Source organism: Durio zibethinus, chromosome 10 (assembly GCF_047325235.1).
Source record: "Durio zibethinus cultivar Kanyao isolate XHJ-2024 chromosome 10, ASM4732523v1, whole genome shotgun sequence".
Classification (NCBI taxonomy): domain Eukaryota; kingdom Viridiplantae; phylum Streptophyta; class Magnoliopsida; order Malvales; family Malvaceae; genus Durio; species Durio zibethinus.
The window spans coordinates 4,649,282-4,665,852 of record NC_143171.1 but is presented as its reverse complement, the minus strand read 5'-3'; the positions used below and the strand labels follow the sequence as shown (position 1 = coordinate 4,665,852).

At 33.4% G+C, this 16,571-nt stretch overlaps 4 protein-coding genes across 12 annotated transcripts; 1 reads left to right on the top strand and 3 right to left on the bottom strand.

The window, feature by feature from the left end:
- Nucleotides 1-533: 533 nt before the first annotated feature.
- Nucleotides 534-4,138, bottom strand: LOC111293011 (uncharacterized). 7 transcript variants are annotated; one of them, XR_016345625.1, is made up of 10 exons: nt 3,811-4,133; nt 3,553-3,697; nt 3,230-3,398; nt 2,862-3,120; nt 2,427-2,515; nt 2,112-2,288; nt 1,923-2,008; nt 1,724-1,808; nt 895-1,352; nt 534-777 (listed from the first exon to the last, which is right to left on the bottom strand). XR_016345625.1 is itself a non-coding variant. In XM_089766516.1 (9 exons), the coding sequence occupies exons 1-9, from the start codon at nt 4,019-4,021 to the stop codon at nt 1,218-1,220; spliced, it is 1,386 nt and encodes a 461-aa protein (XP_089622642.1). In that variant the 5' UTR covers nt 4,022-4,138; the 3' UTR covers nt 534-1,217. The 7 variants fall into 7 exon arrangements, 5 of the variants coding, with proteins under 5 accessions (XP_089622642.1, XP_089622641.1, XP_022741426.1 ...); XR_016345626.1 differs by having other exon boundaries at nt 934-1,352; XM_089766516.1 differs by having other exon boundaries at nt 534-1,352; nt 1,923-2,041; nt 2,862-3,117; nt 3,811-4,138.
- A 638-nt stretch (nt 4,139-4,776) lies between these two features.
- On the bottom strand, nt 4,777-7,724 carry LOC111292587 (acyl-CoA-binding domain-containing protein 3-like). The gene is made up of 5 exons (XM_022885028.2): nt 6,936-7,724; nt 6,191-6,296; nt 5,979-6,079; nt 5,834-5,875; nt 4,777-5,196 (listed from the first exon to the last, which is right to left on the bottom strand). Exons 1-4 carry the CDS (start codon nt 7,586-7,588, stop codon nt 5,839-5,841), a joined length of 897 nt encoding a protein of 298 aa, XP_022740763.1. The 5' UTR covers nt 7,589-7,724; the 3' UTR covers nt 4,777-5,196; nt 5,834-5,838.
- A 2,343-nt stretch (nt 7,725-10,067) lies between these two features.
- Nucleotides 10,068-11,867, top strand: LOC111291730 (uncharacterized protein At2g23090). The gene is made up of 3 exons (XM_022883658.2): nt 10,068-10,264; nt 10,398-10,438; nt 11,538-11,867. Exons 1-3 carry the CDS (start codon nt 10,189-10,191, stop codon nt 11,655-11,657), a joined length of 237 nt encoding a protein of 78 aa, XP_022739393.1. The 5' UTR covers nt 10,068-10,188; the 3' UTR covers nt 11,658-11,867.
- Nucleotides 11,655-16,072, bottom strand: CKA3 (Protein kinase superfamily protein). 3 transcript variants are annotated; one of them, XR_016345623.1, is made up of 11 exons: nt 15,510-15,610; nt 15,118-15,247; nt 14,815-15,009; nt 14,459-14,616; nt 13,747-13,837; nt 13,576-13,641; nt 13,025-13,107; nt 12,768-12,831; nt 12,587-12,655; nt 12,036-12,209; nt 11,655-11,914 (listed from the first exon to the last, which is right to left on the bottom strand). XR_016345623.1 is itself a non-coding variant. In XM_089766513.1 (10 exons), the coding sequence occupies exons 1-10, from the start codon at nt 15,593-15,595 to the stop codon at nt 12,150-12,152; spliced, it is 1,002 nt and encodes a 333-aa protein (XP_089622639.1). In that variant the 5' UTR covers nt 15,596-16,072; the 3' UTR covers nt 11,947-12,149. The 3 variants fall into 3 exon arrangements, 1 of the variants encoding a protein (XP_089622639.1); XM_089766513.1 differs by lacking the exon at nt 11,655-11,914 and having other exon boundaries at nt 11,947-12,209; nt 15,510-16,072; XR_016345624.1 differs by lacking the exons at nt 11,655-11,914; nt 12,036-12,209 and having other exon boundaries at nt 12,586-12,655; nt 12,933-13,107; nt 15,510-15,927.
- Between the last annotated feature and the right edge of the window lie 499 nt (nt 16,073-16,571).

Sequence of the window (16,571 nt, the reverse complement as noted above, 5' to 3'; positions counted from 1 at the left end):
ATAAAACCGATAATCACCAATAAAATAACTGCCAATGTTTTTCTGGTTGGAGAAGAAGGAGAGTTGGGAAGCATAGCTTAATGCCATTTTTTGTGTATTCCACGTGTTTCCATGAGCGGGAGTAAGCTTGTGAGAGCGATAGATCGGGAATTGACCCCTTTCGAGAAAAAAAAAGTTTAATAGTAATATGATTAATATGATATTGGAATTTAAAAATTTTTTAATATAATATTTTAATTATAAATTTGTTAATTAATATAATATTTTAAAATAATATTATTAAGTTTCAATAATGATATATCATTAACAAAAATATTTTAAATATTATATTAATTAACATATTTATAATTTAAATATCATATATTAAAATTTTTTAAAATTTAAATATAATATTAAATATTTTATTATAATTTAAACATCATTGTTTATAGTATCCCAAAATTAAATTTGAGTTTTATTCTGCCCAAATTTAGCTCCGGGTTTATAGCTCATTACCAATAGTACAAAAAAATTAATAATAACAAAGATACAGATGGGTAAATAAGAGAGCGCAATTTCTTTAATTCATAAGAAAAAAAAAAAAATCAACCAATCGAATGGATCTCCTGTGATCAAGGCATGACAATCAATTAGGATCGACTCCAATGCCTTGAATGTTGATTTACATACACAGCAAATCAAAGAATGGCCTTCTCATTTTCATTTCTACGAAAAGAATCTGTCAGCAATAAGCCAATGACACGAGCTTCTTCCTAATCTAAAAAAACAGATAAAACCCTGCAAAAGGATAATACAACTCAGTTTCAATCAAAGATATGATTCTCAATTAATCTTTCACGCCCGTGGCTTTTGCAACTCTTATGAATATAAACTCCTAAAATGAAAAATCTCAACCTTCTTAACACTCAGAGGCCCACTGCCGCATTAACCGACCTTTAAACTGCAACTTCACATTAGTGGATATCTCAGCGTCAGTCCTCCTATCATCTCCCAGCTGAACTCGTAGAGCAGAACAAAATTGCTTGTAAGACATGTTCACTTGTATTGGACAAAACTTGCAAGGGAATTCGTCGGCCAATTGTTACTTGTAGTCTATCAGTAGACATCTGGGAGATTATCGCTATAACTTAGTTGTTCTGTTTAATACTGCACTTTGATCAGTGAGAGAACAGACTCCAGGAAACCATCAACGCTAGCAAAAATGGGAAATGAAACAATCATAATTTGTGCCAGTTTTGATATGGTTGCTTTCCCCACCGCTTCAAAACATACATGCAACCAGCTGCCATGAATAATCCAACCGCAGCAAATGCTATCATTGTTGCATTCTCAATGGTAATATAATAGCCTCTCTGCAACATTAAGAAGCTAGCCAGTAAGTTCATCACAGAAATGTAGTATTATATTATCATACTCCAAATTCTCTTACAGAATTCATTGAGGAGATGCGCAAGTTCATTTTACCTACCCTCAAGTGCTCTGGACTATGGATAAACACAGACACCAAGGAAAACACAATTGCTGAACTCATGGTCAGCATTTTCATTCAAATTAACATTGGTTAGCCCTAAGTCATAATTCTTAACAAATTTAAAACAGCGGCAGATGAAAGAAGGTTGAAGAGGTGTATCCTGTTTCATACACCATTTCCCCTCTTTCCCAAAAAACAAATCATACAAGTATGCCAATGCGCATGGATGCACAAATTGCATCAGGGACGTACCTGCATCAGAATAAACAAAATTGCTGCATTTGCAGGAGCTAGAGAAAGGCTTATCATTCCTCCACGCAACTCGGTTGGCACATACCTAAATAAACATAATTAAAGCAGAGTATTTGAAAACTAAATTTCTACAAATAAGAGGCATTAAGTACGAAAAAAGGATTTTTAAAACTCGATAAAAGAAATATGTTCAACGTACATAGTCCTCAATCTTGCAAGTGAAGGTAGAATTAGGCCAATGCAGGCATGGAATAAAGAAAACTGTGTCACCAGAACTCCAATTTCCTGCAATCCAGACCATGTAAACTGAGGCCATGGCTGGAATAAGAACAAGAGGCCCTAATTTATATATTTACAAATAATGTACAGAGAGACAACTTAGACATACCTGGTAATCATAAGCTATTATAGACAGAAGAAGAGCCTGTATGGTAAATGCATACATTAAGCAATCCTCAGTCCGAAGAGAAGCATTAATAAGCCATGGAAACAGTGTGCTTCCTAACATCCTTGCCCCCAGCACACATGGATATATCAACCCTAGATACACTTCTCGGCCATCAGCCTAAATCACATTAAAAATTATCTTAATTGGTGCACAAGAAATAAAGCTTCCAAGATGATAATTTGGAAACTTAAAGGGATAAACTAAAAAAATTGAGAACTAATTAAACATTCTTCTCAACAACCGATATGATCTTACCACCAGTGTTGGGGCCCAAAGAATCCAGAAAACTGCAATGGAGAAATGAAGGCAAGTTTGTGCGCATGCCAGTAGCCATATCCTTCTATCTGCAGAACGCAAGCAGTTTAGCCACTCATAACATTTTCTTTTTTGGTAAGAGAAAACCACTATGAGTCATAGGTAGGATCTTCAGCAAACCCAATCATGCAAACATGTAGCAGTCAAATCAGCCATCACAAGTAAAAGGAACTTAAAGGAAAGTGAATTTCAAGAAAACATCTTAAATGATTTCATGTATTTGATCATGTGACACACATCTATTACTTAGTAACTATGTTTACTTTCAAATCAAGCTAATTTGAGAGCACTACTAAAATTTTCATTTTGACATATTCTATCCCTACAAGTTCGCTTCTATTAATAAGAGAACTAATGATACTACAAAATTCTTACCACCAAGAATATATGTATAAAAGGACACCTTATAATCTTTATACATCACTGTCTGTGGAGTCCCATCATAATCTCTGGACATACAGATGATGCCTACTATCGCTAGTAAGATGGCTGCAGTGGAAGGAGATGCAATCCCATTCTCCAAATTACTACCCACCATCCAATTGCCAATCACCTGACTTCCAATCAAAGATGCAGACTCGAAAAAAGTCATCAGCCAAAATGTGTCATTCAAAACATCTTGCCTATGACCCTGCTGCAAGAAGAAAAAAAAAAAATCAAAATCATCATGTTCAAACTTGTCATTTCTACGTAGCAACCCAACAAACGTGTGGAGAAAGAGATGAAAGTATCTTTGCACCAACCTTGTCATGTTCAACAACAGCCCATGTCTCGAAACTGAAGGAAAATATTGATGTTGCCAAAGACAAACATACATTGGCTAACCAAAAGCTAGGACTTGATGTAATCCTCTTCCATATTCCAACAATAACGTGCAAAATATAAAACACCAAACATATTTTCTTTCGACCTCTACATTGATAACCAAAAATACAAAAATAATAAAAAAATAAAAAATTTCAGAATTTATAACACCCATTAATCCATAAATAACATTGGTCAATTCATTACAAAAAGGCATTAAAGTGATTAAATAAAAAACATGGAAAGGTTTAGTTTTACTCACATTAAATCAGAGAGAAAGCCTAAGAAACCACCAACAAAAAGAGTAGCTCCAAATCCAATAAGCATAAACGTCACCATTTCTTCCTTGGTTAGTCCATAATAAAACAGCTCAAACTCTCCGTACACCGACCATAATCCTTCCAACACTGCGAAACGACGACGTAGAGATAAGATCAACATTCAAATTTCGTTTTTTTTTCCTTCTAATTTAGAAACAAAAACGCAATTAAAAAACAACGTTTTTTTTTTTATAATGTACCTGAGGCGAGGGAATAGAGAAGGAGAAAGTAACGTTGGAAGCGAAGAGGAGAGGAGGAGGTGGAGTGGTCGGAGAAAGGAGGAGACCTTATAGGGGCGTGTTTGGAGAGGTAGAAAGGGGAGAGAGAAAGTGAGAGGAAACAAGAAAGGAAAATGAAGATGTAGACGGAGGAACTTGGTTCCCAAACGGAGGTTTCGATTACTACCCCCATTTCGATCTCAGACGGAAAACCCTAGATCGGATCGGCAATTAGAGAGATTGACAGTAACGGTTAAGCATTTTGGACAATTCAAAACTAAGAAAAGGTGTAAGAAAGGAAGTTCGTTTCATGAGTTTCAGTGCGTACCGTTTTACTGTTCCATCAAAGGGGACTTCTAAACGGTGCGTTTCTATTTAAATAAGAACTTTTATGAACCAAAAAAAAGCAAAGATTGTTTGCATTGCGACACAAACAAAAGTAAAATTTCTTTGCAAACACGAATATTTTTATATAATTTTTAAAAAAATATTAAGAACATTAATATTATCAATAGGTAAAATACAGTTTCATTTTTTCTCATATATATTCATTTACTTTTTATAAAAAAAATACAAAAATAATAATAATGAAATTTGAATTTTAAATATGTTAATATTTTTGTTACTTTAGGCATTCTTAATTGGTAAGTACTATAATTTTTCTTATTTATTTTTATTTTATAATTGTAAATTTTTATTTATGCATTAAAAATAGCAACCAACCAAAATTTTAAGTTCATGTTGCAAAAAAAAAAAAAAAAAAAAAAAAAGGAAAAAGTCCATGTTATTGTATGTGAAAATTATAATGTATGTAAATGTTACAATAAATCTTCTGCTGAGAGAGTGGGATTCAAATTCCTTTTATAAGGAAAAACATACAGATCAGAAATATGAGAACATCCATTCAACATGTAGTAACATGTTACCTAATGTTTTAAGAAATATCAATGCCATCACATACATTCTTTTTAAGGATAAAATAGAATCAGATACATGGTAACATCAAGAAGCATGGAAAAGCTTTACAATCCCAACTCAAACAAAACTCACAAAGCTGAAAGCTGTACAAATGCAATGCTGCATTGTTCTTCTCTTTCTGTTCAGAGGAAACTAATGAAGGACAAATATCTGCCCTAGGTGATACTATAAATTAAATGGCTGAGGTGTGTTATTTGACAGACTAATAAATTGTTAGCTCTTCATTAACATTGTAATATATACTCAGGATATAACTAAGCAGAAGCTCCTAATAATCTTGAAGCAAACTTCTTATCCATGGTTGTTTGAAGCTGTCAGAATTTTGAAATGAGAAAGAGCTGGTTGACGAAGAGCAAACTGGCACAGGAAATTATGCTCCTTTTGCTTGTCCTGAATTTATGAACACAAGTTGAGTTTTAGAGGACTTTGATATCGAATGCAGCTCAAATCCAATACCAGTAGTTCATGGAAGTATATACTAATCTTCTGTATGTTAGATCCTATGGAAAAGAAATTCTGAAGTTGTATTAATATAACGGTTGCATGACCAGGAAGTATTGACAGTCATTTGGTTTCCCTAAAATTTTCAAATTTGACACATTTTGCTACCATATATCGTAGAGTTTTACAGTGTCAACAAGTTTAAAGCCACCACTGTCTATATGTGTCAGATTATGGTCTGAGAATTGGATTTATCAAGGGTACATATTCATAAATTGACACAGAAGATGTGTGTGTTGTGATCCACCTATTCAGTTGTAACTTGTGAGTTAGGGGTGATTTAGCTTAATGATTTGCCCAAAACGGCTTCACGGTGGACCAGCAATCCACAATTTCAAGTAGGTATCTACTTTTTTAGCACATTTATGGAAATAATGATGACATTAGTTTTATCTATAATTTGCCAAAATGAAAGTATATCAACGTGCAGAAAAATTCACTGAAATTACCTCTGCACCTTTAGTGTGCCAGACTACAAGGAAATTGAAACTATGAACATACAAACTGAAACAGCAAGATTCAGTACCTTATTCAAAGGAGTGCTGTCCTGTCAACTTCAAATGTGTGCCTGGAGAAGTTGTTATCAGTGGCGAAGTTAAGCCAAGCAATAAAAGGGAATTTGAGAATTCTTGTCCTTAGTCAATCTTAGATGAAAGTGCTTGTACCATTACCTGTAATCCACAGATATTGGTTGAATTTCTGTCATTGTTTTAACATCCAAAGGCAACTTCCAAGATGCTTTGACATCCGCAGAATACTGTTTACTATCCCCCTACAACATCAAAACAATTAAGGAACATGAAAATGGTGAACCCTGGATTATCCCTTGATGTAAATTCACTTAAGGGACCAGCAAACTGCAGGATTTGAAAGCAAGCTTTACACAAATATCATCTTGCGTCCACCCAGGGATGCTTCTTGAAACAAGGGAGATATACTGCTCCATAGCTGCTTCTGGACTCATGTTCCCAAGGCTTTTCCAGGCATTCCTAGTATGATAAATATCAGTTTCTTCAATCAGTCAAATTGAACAGTTGAAATCCTACAGTTATGATGAGCAATCATCAAATTCAGATGGAAGATTATCAAGATGCAACAAACGAAAGGATCTAAATCTGCTATGATAAATTGAATCAACAAAGCGATTAGGAATTACTTTAACTGTTTCAATCTCTATCAGTCCACATTCATTTCTCTTATTCTTTTCACTCATTTTCTTTATCAATATGCTTTTCCCTACTTGTTCATATGCTTTTATTCTCTACTTTCAGTCTTCATCAAGTCAATTCTATTCATTATTCTTTATGCATTTCTATACATGAAGTTTTTAATCAGCCAGAAAACACATTCTCCATGTGGATTACATTCCATTGTCCATGATATTAGATCTCTAGTTAGGCAATACTCAGAAGCCAGAATTTCAATGTACTTGTGGATTTAAGTTAAGACAATTCTATCAACCTTATAAAAGCAAACAGCTTAGGTAGTTAAATTTAATCCTCATTCTCGAGATTATAATTAAAACTCAAAGGCAAACACCTAAAAGGTTTTCTTTCTCAGATTCAATTGAAAAGGCACAAATAAGACGTACAAAATTAAAAACCCCAAATTCAGAGGAGAACTTTTACCATTTTGCATGAGCAGACAACTTCAATGCCATAGGCTGAGGCTCATGGCAAGGGCCTTCAGTGGCAATCTTGTGAAGTCCATATAATTGCATCTTTAAATCATTGCCAAGTTTCAAAGTTTGATCAGCATTACTTCTACACTCCAGAAAACACACTGCAGCACCAAAATTTTTCTCCAATTCAGTTATTTCAATTCCCTCCCAATCATCCTCATCGAATAATCCATCCTTTAAACAATCTCCTTCATTCTCTTTTTCACATTCCAAAACCTCAATCTCTTCTTCATCCTCTTTAGCTAATTCTATCTCAGTGGTTTCATTAACAAAACTCTCTTCACCAGAACTAATTTCTTCAATAGTTTCCTCTGTTGTTATCGTTGATCCATAACTACCATTTAAAGCCTCCCCAAGGGTATCCTTCTCTTCCACAGGTTCACCTAAAGCATCAACTTTTGCAACTTCTGAAACAAACCCAAGTTCCTTTTCACATTCAACAAGATATTTTTCAGATTTAGTTGTGACTTCCATACATGATCTTGACATAGCCTCGAGATGTTGATCAACGATAGAAGACAAGGTAAGAAGCTTACCAAGAATGAAGGAAAGAATAAAAGAAAGAGAAACAGTAACCACAAATTCAAGTAAAAGCTCCATGCTACCAAAAAAGTTGAGAGGAGAGAAGAATTTGGCTTGATTTTCGTTGGTTGAAAATAATATAAGATGGGATAGGAGAAATGGGAATTTGAGGAGCACAGCAAAGTATATTCTGGTTTTTTTTTTTGGAAACTGCAAGGGCTGGTGTTATGGCAAATGTGTCGGTCCCAGATCGTAAGAGAAGAGTTTAAAGTTTAAAGAGGGAGAGCTACTTTGAAAATGACTCTTCCGCTAACTGCTCTGTGTGTGGTATAGGAAGTGGTTAAGGTATCAGCTCTTTAAACCTCTTCTGTTTCTTTTGGGGACTGTACTGTTATAACTTCAAATCTAAGTATCAGCAATCATTTCACATGGAAGTTCGAAGAGGGGATTAACTCGAGACAAAATTTTAAATATTACTAATCACATTATTATCCAACAAAACAACCAATTCATATCCAAGGTTTAAATGTTGGTTTGATTTTATTGATTCAAGTTTAAATTTGAGTTGATATGATTTGAATTATTCAAAATGGAAAATGGATGAGTTTTTACTTACTGATTCAAGCTTATATGACTCCCAACAGTGGAAGAAATTTAAATCAATTTCAAAACCAAAAAAATGAATCCTTCGAATAATCTGTTTAAACTCAAATAAAATCAGTATGTGTAATTAAGCTTCATGTATTCAAGTGCTCGACCAAATCCACTTTGTTTCCTTTGCCAAAAGTACTAAATTCATTTACAACTTCAAGATTGGTTCTCCTCCCTTTATCTTGTCTTGTCCTTTTGGTGTTACCATCAATCAAACTTTGCTGCTTTGTGTCGGTGGTGCTTTCTTGCTTAACTAATTAATGGTCGTCCTACTAGAGCTCAAGAAAAAGAGGAATGTGTGTTCCTTTGTGGCCTTCAATCAGGACTTTCAGGAGGCTGGCAGCCCCCAGGCCACGGGCCAGCTTGTTAAAGCTGATAAATCAACCAAAAAAAAAGCATAGGCTTTTACTTTCTCTATTGCATCATTGCACACAGCAGAAAACAACGATCCTATCAACTACTAATAGATTAAGCAACAATTAAACTAAATCTAGATTGACAGAAGGATGTCAACACAGCAAGTTTTGAGAGATGATAATTGAGATATTGGCAGGTAGATTTTCAGCTGCCTTTGTCAATTTCACAAGTTTTTGACAAGTGACAATAGCTTGACCACATTACTAATGATCTGTACCGAACATTGCTCGTGGTTAATGTACATCCACCGGGCAAATGAATTTAGAAATCGGGAAATATTGCCCTTGGGCAGCACATGTGCATTTGTTAAGCCCCACCCTTATTTTTTCCTTAAATTTTTTCTTTTCACTTTTAGCATCGTTAGGTAGTGTGCATAAACTGGTGAAGAGTATTGTCCATGGATAAAAGTAGTTTCCCAACTTATAAGATTATCAAATTCATTGATCAGCACAATATAAATCCTCAATTTTTTTAATTTGGAGAGGTGAAGGGGCACATTATCTTACCTTAAAGAACTAACCATCGTTATTTTATATAAAATATTCCTATGGCAAATCTGATTTCATCCAATCTGTTATTAAAATTGGAATTCATATTACCAACTGGTTGACTCTTCCAGCTTATGCAGGAAACAGGATTGAAAAGTCCAAGCATATATACCCAAATAAATAAGTCTCATATTAAGATTTTCAAGTGGACATTACCATTCTGTGTTCAGTTAAACAAATTACTTGTGAAGATCTTGTCTTAGGTTGATAAGTTAAGCAGCTTGGAAATGGAAACATCTATTTTTCTTTTTGTAATAACCCAATTATTAGTAGAAAAAAGGATTAAGGAAATTGAATTGCATTTCACAACCAAGAATTTATCATTATTATTTAGGCTTAATTAAGCCAAAAGAATATATACATATATAATTTTTGGAATAATGTATAAATTTATTACTTTACTTATGTGAGTGGTCTAAATTTAATAATAATATTTTAATTTATGCAATTTTATCACTTCACTTTTAATTTTGAAACAAATCTATCATCATACTTCAATTTTTGAAGTAATTAAAAAATTTTGTTATAAACTATTTTATATGTAAAAAAATATAAAAAATGAAAAAAAAATAAAACCAACAAGGAGAGTATGATATTATACTATATATAATAGAAAATATTATGATGAAATAAAAAATAAAATAAGAAAATCTTGGATTATATGACATTATATTTATTAAAAAATCATGATAAAGATAAAATTTTAACTTCATGGTTTTTTTATAGCTATTTCTAACAAAATTTTCTATTAAATATTTTTAATTATTCCAAAATTTGAAGATAAATTAGCTTTAAAATTCAAACTACTATCAAGTCCATAGGTCAAAGCCATGAAAAACATTGAACACCGCAGCAAAATAAGTGGTCCGTGACAGACTTTTTGGTAACTTTATCATTATCTCTCTCCGCTATATAAATAATCCTATTGTTTGTTTATTTTCATTTTTTATTCGTATATATTTGGCTGAAAACCTGAAACAAATAATTGGCTTTGAATCTTCTCTCCCCCTAACCAAAATAGGGTTTTCTTTTTTCGTCATATTCACGCCAAATCGATCAGCTATGGGAGGAGGCAATGGCCAAAAGTCCAAGATGGCGCGTGAAAGAAACGTCGAGAAGGCTAAAGCCAGCGCTAAAGGTTTCACCTTTCTTTCTTTTTTTTTTCCCTTCTAACAGGAACTAGAAAAATAGTGAAAATTAGCAGAGTTTTAATTTTCATATGAATTTGATATTTGTATCGATTATATTTGTTTGGTTTATTGTTTTTTCAGGAAGCCAGCTAGAATCAAACAAGAAAGCTATGTCGATTCAGGTAATTTTGTGTGTTTATATATTTATTAACCATGATTAGTTGCCTTCTTTTTTTAAAATTTTTATGTCTTGTTTTATTACTGGTTTACTAATTTTTATGTGGGTTGCATTTGCAGTATCTGCTAAGGTTTTTTTTTTTTCTTTTTGCCCATTTGTTGAAAGCTGAAATATGAAGATATTTTAGTCTTTTAATATACAGAGAAAAGGGGTTCAATGAAAATTTTATGATATTTCGTATCTTTGTGGCTTCTACCTGTGTGGGATTGTTTTATATTTGGTTGGGGCTGTTACTTTCGAAACTAGAAAAGATTGGATGAAGTCTGATATTTGAGTTTTTAGGCTGATGAGTGGAAGAGAAATTACTTAAACCTAAGCTGTCCTTACACGAAAGTGGCTTTAAGTGCTATTTTCTTCTATGGAATTAGTTTTCATGTTGTAGAATAATCTCTGTGCTTGTCTATTTAACAATTACAAATTGTCAATGAAATTCTATGTTTGTCTATTTAACAATTACAAATTATCAATGAAATTCTATGTTAACATGCTATAGTTGGTTTGCATGTAATATTTAATCTATGCACTCTTATGTTCAATGTGTTTCCATTAAGCACCGTTTGAATGGGTGTGTGGTGCATTGTTGCTTGTCCTCATCCTCCCCTCTCTTTTCTCTTATTTGTTTATGGGTGGTGTATGAGAGAGGAAAAGAGCTCGACAAAAAATGAGCCTGATATATAGTGTTATTATGAAGTAGAATTAGGAAGTGTGAGAAGCAGCAGTGATTTCCCGAGTTCAAATTACAATAACTTTACACCAAAGAGACTCATATTATTGTAGTCGCTATGGAGGAGTCTCTTATTTTGGTAAGTGGCTGCGGATAAACTTACTAGGCATGTTCAAGATGATCTCCTTCAGTGTCTGCTTTATGCGGATTTTAAACGTTCAGCAGAGTAAATTATGTACTGGAACTCTGGATGATTACTTGGTTTAAGTTATGCGTGGAGTGGAAGGATTTTTTATGAATTAGCGTTAACTTCATTATTTGCTTGACGTACTTAAGTATTGGTGATTGTTTGGTAACAATTTATTTACATAAAATGCAGTGCAAGGTGTGCATGCAGACATTTATGTGCACAACATCAGAGGTGAAATGCAGGGAACATGCTGAAGCAAAGCATCCAAAATCCGATGTGTATGCTTGCTTCCCTCATCTGAAGAAGTGATGTAGACCTATATGGAATATCATATTTCCTTATGTTCAGCCTCAATTATGATTTATACGCTTAGGAGAATGTGTGTTTTAGAGTGAGGAACTAATTATTCCTCGTATCTTTTCAATGTGAGATCGATTCCTTCCTGCATCCGTGTTTGAGTGAACATTGATGTTTATTTGGGCTTCTTGTTTCTAAAAAATGCTATCTTTATGTCTCAAATTCCATGGTGTCGTCTTTTCTCCGTTTGCATACTTGAGAGTCACGTTCTGACCATATTGGAAAACGAAAAAGAAAAATGTAAGAAAAAACAGTATTCTTTCTCTCTCTCTCAAACAAAATAAGTTACTTAGGCGAATAATAGTGATGGTAAATATTTCACAGACAAACCTTCAACTGCCTAAAACTGAGTAACCGACAATGGCAGCCATAATATTTAGTAGTTTATGAAACATTAAGCACACAGTAAATCTCCCCAAACGAGTCTGGATTGATCTACAGACGTTATTGAACACGCATCCTACTACTTTCTGCAGCCCTCACTTGAGAGAAGTAAGGATGAGCCTGCAAGAGAAAAACATCATGGCAAGCGATTGATGTGTGTTAGTACAACACAAATGGTAAGAGGCAATGGCCTTCTCAGCGATTAAAAGGCATGCAAAGATTATTACACTTAAAGTTACATGGCAAAAGTCAAAAACTAAAGTATTTATAGGCAACATCTCTTATAGGGAATAAGTCTAGACTACACTATATCCATTTCATATTTATATATGAACATAATCATGTTTTCCAAGCAGCACATGGAAAATTTTTCTTTTAATATTTTACGAAGAAAAAGGAAGAATGAAATTGAGCATCATAAGCCATTTTTAATCAAACCAAAGGAAAAACAAAATCTAGTAGCAATAAATCATAATAATAAGCTTATATAGATCTACCATAGCTTCTTTTGCAGTCAGCCTGTCCTGATGATCGTACTGAAGCAACTTATCAAGAAAATCAATTGCCTGAAAGTAAAAGAGTTACAAAGAATGAATATCACTTATAAGCCTTTACTGCACTGTAACTGAGCTTATAATATTCAATTACCAAGATGTTTACCTAAAGAAGAAAGATTACCTCTGGAGAAACAAGATGCTGATTATCTGCATTAATGAATTTGGACCAGGGCTTGTGGCTGTGCCTGAAAAACAACATATCGGTACATTGATGGAGAAAGAGTTAATCATTCCACACTATTAATGTCTACCAAAAGGATGTCATCTGTGTGTGAAACTGCAATACCTCGGGTGCATTGCCATGGTTTAATGTAACCAGAGCTTTGGTCTACAATTAAGTACAAACTTGCATATTGGATGAATTCATGCTAAATGTACCTTCCAACAAGAGCATCAAGTCGAGGATCAAGCTCCAAATGGTATTTGTTCAGATATGCATTTAACTCATCAGTTCCTAGCACCTGAAGTTACATTAATAGCAGTCAAACGCTTTGTAGCATCCATGTAAACTGACAATACTTTGTTAGGAAAAGCCAAAAAAAAGTGAAAACTTATTGTTTAACGGTGTATGTAAAGTGTGCCCCTGATACCTATCCCCTACGGAGTGATGGTCGCGAAGAAGGAATAAATGTTTAAATCAAAACCTGCAAGGATGATGCTGCATCTCCAAAGAATAGTGAATAAACAACACTAGCAGGTGCTGAAAAGGTTACAAAGTGATTCTCCAGACGTAGATTGTAAAAGCAAGATGTATAATATGAGATGGACAAGGTAGAACACAAAGAGATAGATTAATACATTATCCCATAGCAGTAACAAAATGATGCATTATCCTAACCAAATGTTAATTTAACAAGAAAAATTATAAGAAAAATTAATCTTCAGCAACATTATTAAAAAACATTCACCACGTTGCAGAAGCATATTACCTTAGCAATTTTAACTAGTTGATCATGGTTGTCATGGCCATAGAAGAATGGTTCCTTACGGAATATCTACACAATAAGCAAGTATAACAAAAAAATTTCTATTATTCACCAAAAATTAATCTTTCAAATGAAAGTTTAATACATTTAAACTAGAATAATGGTATTTCTCACCATTCCAGCAAACATGCAACCAAGGCTCCACATATCCAAAGAATAATCATAGTCCTGTAAGTCAACTAGAAGCTCAGGCCCTTTAAAGTACCTGAGCAATAAGAAGGAAAATTAAACTTCCCAAAATTGAATCTAGATTGCAGAGGGCACTGTAAAGTGAGAGAAACATTCAAAAAGCTATCAAGATTCCACACCTTGCAAAATCTGTTTAGTCGAGTTGCTTGGAAAGTATCATAGGTTATTCATTTTCTAGAAGGTTCTCATATCCAAGAATAGCAAGATTGAAAGAATCTGAGATATTCGACATCCTGGATGTTGAAACTAATACTCTTAAGTCTATAAAAGATAAAAAGAAAGGCAGATGTATTCTTCAAGGAGTCTAGTTAGTAGTTGTTTAAAAGAAGATTAATAGTACTACCAATCTAATTTCTCCTAGCTTCAATTGTTTAATGAGTTTTCTACTAAATTTTGTATCTATATGCCTGTAATAGAAACCAAATTCAGTTTCTGAGGAAAGCCCATTCAATGGACAAGCACAGCAAAGATACATGTAATTAACCCCAAAATAATTTTCTTTTTATTTTTTAGACATGGACTAATATTTAAGCCCAGTCTGTTTTTAAGGTCTCAAAGGGAAATACAATTGAAAGCTATATAAGGTACATGAGTGGGAAAGTTAATCATATGATTCATTAAGTCTTCAAAACATTACCTAGAAGCCACACGAACATTATACTCTTTGCCAGGATGGTAAAATTCAGCAAGTCCCCAATCTATCAAGCGAAGTTTGCGCAGCTCATGATCTATCATGACATTGTGAGGCTTGACATCTCTGTGCATTATTCCTTGTGAATGACAGTAATCTAACGCCTACAAAGCAAAGAAATCTTTTCCTGTCATCCTATAATACAAACATGCAAACTACAAGTCCTCAAAAAAACTTAAATAAGATAGTCAATTTTGGAAATCAATCAAGTAATGAATAAAACTATAAACAATCACCAAACAAATTTCATGATGAAGCATGGTTCTATATATTGAAAGTTTCAATGCAGGGTGTAATATTACCTTGAGAAGTTCATATATGTAGTAGCGAATGTCATAGTCCGTAAAAGTAGGGTAGAGAACTTTGAAATCTGTACTGTTGACATACTCAAATATCAAGCTTGGCGTTTTTGAGTGCTGATCTCTTACAATATCAAGAAGTTTAACTATATTCGGACCACCACATAGATTCTGAAGGATTTTTATCTCTCTTTTAATCTGCCAAAAATATATAAATATAAAGCTCACATTTAAAATCATCGTGACTAGGCCTTATGAATTTACCTAATATAAATCTACTAAATCAGACAGATTATAAGTGCTAACCTTCTTTTTCTTGACAGGCTTGAGGATCTTGATTATACAGCGCTCATTGTTATTGACATTTATACCTTCGAAAACCTCACTGTATTTTCCCCTTCCAACTTTTCGAACAACCTCATAATCATCTTGATCACTAAAACAGAAGACAGTAAAACAAAAACGATAAAGATTTTTAGTTTACGCCGATCGCAAACCAAAATCGGACTACTTAAACATTTGGATTACAGAAATGCTTAAATGCGGTTAGTAAGATTTAAAAATCTCATAAAAGCTAATTACAGAATCTTACATTCGTATTAGCTGATGTAACCTAGTTTAACTTTTAATTAAACAAATCAAGAACAAACCTAATCAAGGATCAACGATGATTTTGAGGAAATAATTTAAAATTTTACCCCCATTGAACAGTGAGGGACTCGTAATCCCAGTAGTCCTTGGGTCGAAGAACGTTGACGTCAGTATAAACGCGAGATTTGGACATGATTAGTCGGCGATTGGGACAAGAGATCTGTCGATCTCACGGTAATCAGAACAGACGTAGGATGTAGACGACGATGGCACAAACTAGCAAGAGGCGGAGTAAAACTGGAGAGTTGGTGGTGCGTCGGGCATATTTCATTAACTCAAGCCAAGCCAGCCCATTTCTTTTATAGCTTATGGTAGAAGAAGGGGATGTGTTTGGGAGGGGGTGGAGTGCCTGCTATGAGCTGAGCTGGGACCTGACCCTTTTGTTTTGGAAATATCGGGGGGGGGGGGGGGGGGGGAGGGGGGAAGATTGGATGGGGATTTTTTTTTTTGGGGGGGTGCGTTGTTGGGACGTGGGAATGGGAAGTTTGGGGTTGTTAGTGGAGAATTAATGACGTGGCTCGTTTTTATTGGATTGGAGGAAAGTTTTTTAAAGATTTTTGTTCTTCAATTTTTTTCCCTTTCAACGCGAGGAAGAAGAAAAGAGGAATTCATTTTTTAGATAATGAATAATTGAATATATATATAGTTAATGAGGATGTTATATATACACAAATGAAAAATGCGATGAAATTCAAATATGAAACATTATAGGTTTATTTTTAAAATTATTATTAACATTTTAAATTCAAGCTCACGAGTTATTATTATTACATGTATGTTGTAAATTAGAGAAAAATATTGAAATTTATTATGAATATATTGTTATATTATTTCCTTAAGTTTAAGAAAAAAAAATTTAAACTTTAATATATTTAATATTAAAACTAAATTTTTTTTATAAAATTAAAGTTTTATGACTTTTAATGTAAAAAAAAGTTTTTAAAAAATCATAAAAAATAATTTTTAATATAAAAAATAAAAATTTTATATGTTAAAAAAAGAATATATTTGTGAGACATCCCAAAAAATAAAATATAAACAAAAATAATGAGACAGAGGGAGTTTTTGATAAAAACATAGCACAAGGTTTTAAATATTTTGTGTAAACC

What these genes read in the sequence shown, in the direction of transcription:
- LOC111293011 (XM_089766515.1), bottom strand. Translation starts at nt 4,021, where the DNA reads ATGGGGGTAGTAATCGAAACCTCCGTTTGGGAACCAAGTTCCTCCGTC. An exon ending in CTGTTGTTGAACATGACAAG is followed by an intron (nt 3,121 to 3,229) that starts GTTGGTGCAAAG and finishes TTCTTCTTGCAG; the next exon opens with CAGGGTCATAGGCAAGATGT. An exon ending in TTTTGTTTATTCTGATGCAG is followed by an intron (nt 1,353 to 1,723) that starts GTACGTCCCTGA and finishes TTAATGTTGCAG; the next exon opens with AGAGGCTATTATATTACCAT.
- LOC111292587 (XM_022885028.2), bottom strand. Translation starts at nt 7,588, where the DNA reads ATGGAGCTTTTACTTGAATTTGTGGTTACTGTTTCTCTTTCTTTTATT. An exon ending in TTGTCTGCTCATGCAAAATG is followed by an intron (nt 6,297 to 6,935) that starts GTAAAAGTTCTC and finishes TTATCATACTAG; the next exon opens with GAATGCCTGGAAAAGCCTTG. An exon ending in GGACGCAAGATGATATTTGT is followed by an intron (nt 6,080 to 6,190) that starts GTAAAGCTTGCT and finishes TTGATGTTGTAG; the next exon opens with GGGGATAGTAAACAGTATTC.
- LOC111291730 (XM_022883658.2), top strand. Translation starts at nt 10,189, where the DNA reads ATGGGAGGAGGCAATGGCCAAAAGTCCAAGATGGCGCGTGAAAGAAAC. An exon ending in GGCTAAAGCCAGCGCTAAAG is followed by an intron (nt 10,265 to 10,397) that starts GTTTCACCTTTC and finishes TTGTTTTTTCAG; the next exon opens with GAAGCCAGCTAGAATCAAAC. An exon ending in AGAAAGCTATGTCGATTCAG is followed by an intron (nt 10,439 to 11,537) that starts GTAATTTTGTGT and finishes CATAAAATGCAG; the next exon opens with TGCAAGGTGTGCATGCAGAC.
- CKA3 (XM_089766513.1), bottom strand. Translation starts at nt 15,595, where the DNA reads ATGTCCAAATCTCGCGTTTATACTGACGTCAACGTTCTTCGACCCAAG. An exon ending in TCCCTCACTGTTCAATGGGG is followed by an intron (nt 15,248 to 15,509) that starts GTAAAATTTTAA and finishes CTTCTGTTTTAG; the next exon opens with TGATCAAGATGATTATGAGG. An exon ending in GTTGCATGTTTGCTGGAATG is followed by an intron (nt 13,642 to 13,746) that starts GTGAGAAATACC and finishes CTTATTGTGTAG; the next exon opens with ATATTCCGTAAGGAACCATT.